This window comes from Nansenia antarctica (assembly GCF_963989245.1).
Source record: "Nansenia antarctica genome assembly, chromosome: 3".
NCBI lineage: Eukaryota > Metazoa > Chordata > Actinopteri > Argentiniformes > Microstomatidae > Nansenia > Nansenia antarctica.
In genome coordinates, this window is record NC_137688.1 from 1,151,591 (window position 1) to 1,157,590 (window position 6,000).

At 44.5% G+C, this 6,000-nt stretch overlaps 1 protein-coding gene across 1 annotated transcript in view; it reads left to right on the forward strand.

The window, feature by feature from the left end:
• The window catches only part of usp37 (ubiquitin specific peptidase 37), a 67,813-nt gene extending 62,095 nt beyond the window's left edge, over nt 1–5,718 (forward strand). Inside the window, exons 22-24 of the mRNA XM_080526630.1 lie at nt 337–406; nt 3,072–3,210; nt 4,879–5,718. Of these exons, the coding sequence (XP_080382756.1) occupies nt 337–406; nt 3,072–3,210; nt 4,879–4,966 (297 nt within the window). The 3' untranslated portion in view covers nt 4,967–5,718. The remainder of the gene's footprint in view (nt 1–336; nt 407–3,071; nt 3,211–4,878) is intronic.
• The last annotated feature ends 282 nt before the right edge of the window (nt 5,719–6,000 follow it).

The window sequence follows — 6,000 nt, forward strand, 5'->3', positions numbered from 1 at the left end:
CTAAAACTGTTAAGTTAAAGGTGTCACTGATGTAAACGGTTACAGCTCGAAGTGGCGGTGAGGTCTGGAAAAATATTGACACGGTCTTTAAAAAGTCTTAGAAAGGTATTGAAATTAACCTCAAGATTCCTGTATATACCCTGCATAAGTTTGGGAAACTTTCAGATTAATTGTATGGAAACGTTGGAAATGATCGGAAAGCTTCCCGAAATGTGAGGGAATTTTGCAACCCTATTAGATAGAAACAAAAGAAAACATGACAGAGTTAGCTCTCCTCAACTCTGAGTTAACTGTTAACTGCACTGCTGTGTGACTGAGTTCCTCTCCCGTCCTCAGGGTGGAGACCTGGCCAACTCCTTCAGACTCATCAGCGTGGTCAGCCACATCGGGAGCACCTCCTCCTCCGGTAGGTGTGTGGGTGTGTGGGTGTGTAGGCGTGTGTAGGTGTGCATGTGTGTAGGTGTGCGTGTGTGTGTGTGTGTAGGTGTGCGTGTGTGTGGGTGTGTGTGTGTGTGTGTAGGTGTGCGTGCGTGCGTGCACAGACATTTAACACTAGAAGAGCTGTGATGGGGTCACAGTGACCCCTGTGAGTAAAAAAAAAAAACTTCTATCTTTGCACTCGTTAAAATTTCAGGACCCTCCTTTCATGACTTGTCCTAGATATGTGCGTTCTACCACCCAGTATCCTTACATTTTCAAAATCACATCAGGATCAGCTAGTATAAAGCTAGTAGGGATGCACCGAAATGAAAATTCTTGGCCGAGGCCGAAGCCGAATTTAAGGAAACACTTGGCCGAATACCGAATGTGTATCGGCAGTTTTTAATTTGATCATTGCATAAACTAAATACATTTTGCTTTTTATTCATGCTTCTCAAAGAAAGAAATTGAGATTGAAAAAAAATAACTTTTATTGAACATTCCAGCAGACATCAGTCTATACCAACAAAGCACAATAAATAAAATAAATCAGTCAAATTAAATGTTTTTGTTTTCCCTGAATAGCTGCTGAAAGAAAATCTTTGTAGGCCTACAACAAAAAAGTGCATTGGGATAAAAGTGCTTTGAGCCTACTTTTTACTAGGCTACCGTATTTTCCGGACTATAAGTCGCACCCGAGTATAAGTCGCAGCAGGCCAAAAATGGGTCATGAAGAGGAAAAAACCACATATAAGTCGCACTGGACTATAAGTCGCATGGTTCAAGGGAACGGGCTTGGCGGAATCAGCGGGGAAAGAAGACCCTGTTGAGCTTGACTCTAGTCTGGCACTGTGAAGAGACATGAGAGGATTTGTAAGCCCAGGAAGGACATAATTCACGTTAAAACTTCTTCTGAAAGGTTAGAAATACTTAAATTATCGAGTGTAAAGCCAGGGCTAGCTAGCGCGTTGCTAACGAAGGTTAGCAAAATGGCGTCGCGGGAGCAAGCAAACAGGATGGAACAGCCTCTGAAAGGTAATAAATGACTTTAATATCGTGTATAACGTTCATAATAGCATGTATAACGTTCATAATATAGTGCTTAATGTCCACATTGTCGAGTGTAACGACTATTTATCGTGTATAAGGCCATGACAAAGATAGCTTGGTGAAAAACGGAAGTAGTTAGGATGAAGGGCGGCCTACAAACAATGCAACATTGAACAGCCTCTGAAAGGTAATAAATGACTTTAATATCGTGTATAACGTTCATAATATCGTGTATAAGGTCCATAATATCATGTTTAATGTCCACATTGTCGTGTGTAATGTCCACATTGTCGAGTATAATGGCTATTCTATCGCGTATGTGGCGCTAGCGGAAGTAGCAAAATAGCCTCGCGGGGGTAACTTAGCAACATAGAACAGTCTCTGGAAGGAATAAATGACTTTAATATCGTTTATAACGTCCGTAACATTGTGTATAAGGTCCATAACATCATGTTTAATGTCCACATTGTCGTGTTTAATGTCCACATTGTCAAGTATAATGGCTATTCTATCGTGTATGAGGCGCTAGCGGAAGTTACTCCTTGGTTCATGTCAGTCAGAGATTACCGTATGTCAGTTCATGTCAGTCAGAGATTATGAATTATTGATATATAAGTCGCACCTGACTATAAGTCGCAGGACCAGCCAAAGTATGAAAAAAACCGCGACTTATAGTCCGGAAAATACGGTACTTCTTTTCGTAAAAGACTATATTTAACATTAGTTATATTATATATAACCATTTGCTTCAACACTGACGAAATTGTGACGTCAGCCTATGTGCTACAGTACAGGCTGCAATGTGGAACGGAAGGGTGCGTTCGTAAATTCGCTTTGGAAATCTGACCAGCACTCATGGAAGGCCTCTTGTCCAATCAAATTACTTGGTCCCTTTATGACGTTGAACCCAGTGTGCGCTCCGGCGCTCTCGGGGCGAATTTACGAACGCAGCCAAAATGAGAAAGCGTGTCCGCTTTTATTCCGAAGTCAATTGTAGCCTATGCTATAGCACACAAGGAAGAGGTCGGTAATAACGATTGTGGGTAAACACACACATATAATACATAGTGGCCACTGGCAAGGCTGTCATAATTATAAGATGTAGCAGCATGCAGTCAATGCTCGTCTCATTCGCTGAGCAGCATGGGATGCTTACACTGTTTGATTGCGTCATCAAAACACGCCCACTATTCGGTGGTAAACATTCAGTGTTTTCACACATTCGGCCGAATACCGAATGTGCTTTATTTTGCGATATTCGGCCGAATGTTCGGTGCATCCCTAAAAGCTAGTTTGCCGTTTTTCTGTGTAGGAAGCAGGCTAATTTACAAGCGGCCAACTAGTGGTCGTTGTGTGTAAGTAGCAGATTTACATTATAAAAAGGGGGTCTATTAGGCTGGCCACATGTCGAAGTGTCCTTGGGGCAAGACACTGAACCCCAAATTGCTCCCAGTAAGCGGGCCGGCACCTTGCATGGTAGCTTGCCTCCATTGATGTGTGAATGGGTGAATGAGAGGCCGTTGTAAAGCGCTTTGGAATAAGGCCGCGATATAAGTCAGTCTGTTTACCATTTCCCCCCCCCCCCCCCCCCCCGGCCACAGGGCATTACATCAGCGACGTGTACGACATGAAAAAGCAGTCGTGGCTGACGTACAACGACCTGGACGTGTCGCGCACGCAGGAGGCGGCGGTGCAGAGGGACCGGGACCGGAGTGGATACATCTTCTTCTACATGCACACGTGAGTCCTGCTGCACCACACAGCCTTTATAACATTATTATTATTATTATCATGGAGAAACAGACAGGAATGGAACTAACAGTGTGTCTGTGAGAGACAGGTACTGTGCTTGCGTGCGTGCGTGCGTGTGTGTGCGTGTGTGTGTTACTGACTTGTGTGTGTGTGTGTGTGTGTGTGTGTGTGTGTTACTGACTTGTGTGTGTGTTACTGACTTGTGTGTGTGTGTGTGTGTGTGTGTTACTGACGTGTGTGTGTGTGTGTGTGTGTGTTAGGGCTGCACGATTAATCGATTTAAAATCGAAATCGCGATTTGAAATGATGCGATTAGCTAATCGCAAAGCCTGCGATTTGCCTGCGATTTGGGATACGTCATACAGCGCGTCGGATTCAACGTCAATGAACGTCAACGTCAATGAACGTCAATGTCAATGAACGTCAATGTCAATGAACGTCAACATCAATGAATGTCAATGTCAATGAACGCACACACACAACAACAACATCGCACGTGAAACGCCCACGTTTCGGTAGCTAGCAACATTCATGGTGGTAAATGGCTTCAGCAGAGCCAGAAGCAACGATTTAGTCCCGAAGAAAAACAGCACTTCTGTTGTATGGAAGTATTTCGGGTTTAGGACGACAGATGTGCAACAACAGCAGGTGTTGATCACAACCTGTCGTGGAACAGTCGCTACATCCAGAGGCAACACCACAAACCTGTATCAGCACTTGAAAAAGTACCACGGGCAGCTCTATGACGAGTGTACGGTCAGAAACGGAGAGTTAAGTGAAAGTCCCGTAGCCCAGTCTAACGTTAAGCAAACTAGAGTTTTAGAGTCGTTTGCGGCTGTTACACCGTATGAAAAGGGCTCACGAAGGCACCGTGAAATAACCAATTCCATCAAGCATTACCTCGCTAAAGACATGGTGTTTATTAACACTGTGAGCAACGAAGGGTTTAAAAAACTAATCCAAACGCTGGATAAAAGTACTAACAACCGATCTGCGGTCGAGCCGTGCACTTCATACATTACGACGAGTTGAAGAGTTGCCAGCAAACGGTATACTTTTCCTGCTTTATCTATTTATCTATCTATCTATACAGAAAGGACCTATTCTTTTTTTAGGACATTTTTATTATCACTTTATTTAACTTGATTGCAGTATGTGCAATATTTAGATGCTGCTCCTGAGCCATAATTAAATAACCTTGTTTGTAGAAAGTAATGCTCTCTGAAATTAGCCCATGATAGACAGATTCATCCAATTACCTGCCCAACTTTAAAGCAACCCAGTGTAAGTTTAGTTCTTTCACTCGTAGCTCGGGCTGTGGGGGTGCTAGAGGAGGGAGAAGACGTACAAACAAACTGCACGTTGATACGACCTTCCTAGCCGGAGATATGGCCACACTTTACAAAAACTTCCTTTGGGTCGCTTTAAAAAAATAATAATGGCAAATTAAATCGCAATCGCAATATCTGTCCAAATAATCGCAATTCGATTTTTCCCCCAAATCGTGCAGCCCTAGTGTGTGTGTGTGTGTGTGTGTGTGTGTGTTACTGACTTGTGTGTGTGTGTTACTGACTCGTGTGTGTGTTACTGACTCGTGTGCGTGTGTCTGAGTGAGCCAGATCCTGACTGCTGTGCGTTGGTCGTCTCTCTCCTCAGGGACGTGTTTGAGGAGCTGTCTGAGCTGGAGAAGGTGGGGGGCGGCGGCCCCCCTGAAGTGGCCAGAACAGTCCTGCAGCCCCTCTGAGCCCCCCCCCCCTCCCAGACTGTTGTTCTACACACCCATACAGGACGGAGCTCTTCCCTGTGAAGGGACCGGTTCGGTGTGAAGGGACAGGTTCGGTGTGGGGGAGAGAGAGAGAGAGAGAGAGAGAACCTTTCTGTGGTACTACTGATCGCCGTCCACACTCACCTCCCCTCTTCTTGCACATTCCCCCCCCTTTTTTAACCAATAACACCCAGGCTCCGGCAGCTTCTGTCATGAAGACTCGAGCTCCAGTTCCCAACACAGATAGCCCAACAACCTTACCTTGAGGCTCCGACACACGACACACCAGACACGTTGGGCTCCCGAATAAAGACAGAGTTCTTCACTTTATGTATTTTTCTGTTTCACCCAGGAGAAATGTTCCCTGCCTGTTTACGGGCTAAGATATTTTCTTTTCTAATGATATTGTTGTTGAGCTGTGAAATAATACGTTTATTTTGTTTTCCTTTTCCTTGGCACTCTCTCTCGTATTAACTTGCGTTAACAACCACGACGGCGTAGCAAGTGTCAGAAGCTAAGGTGCCGGTGCTCCTGTTGATTGTATGTTACGGTTTTCAGATGTTTTATTTCCCCCATATATATAATCTATGGAATAAACAATCTTTTGAGTAGAAGCTGTTTTAGGGTTAGGAGGGTGGACTGTTTGGCTCTATGCAGCGGAGACACGTGGTGCAATATTTATTTTGTGGCATGGATCTGCCTCCTCTGCTTGTTTGTTCCATGTCTGCCTAAGAGCTGAGGAGGGGGGGGGGGTGTTAGGGTTCATGGTTCATGGTTTCCATTTCCAATGTATTTCAATGCTTTACTTGACTGTGTTTGTTTTCTTTGTTTTATATAAATATAACAAGCTAAATATGAATACGGTAGCTTGTCTGTCTCTCCTATGCCCTGTCTCTCTCTCCTATATGAATACGGTAGCTTGTCTTTTATAAGCTGCCTCTCCTGGGGGTCCCCTGGGCGTAGCTTGTCTTTTATAAGCTGCCTCTCCTGGGGGTCCCCTAGTGCCTCCCGGT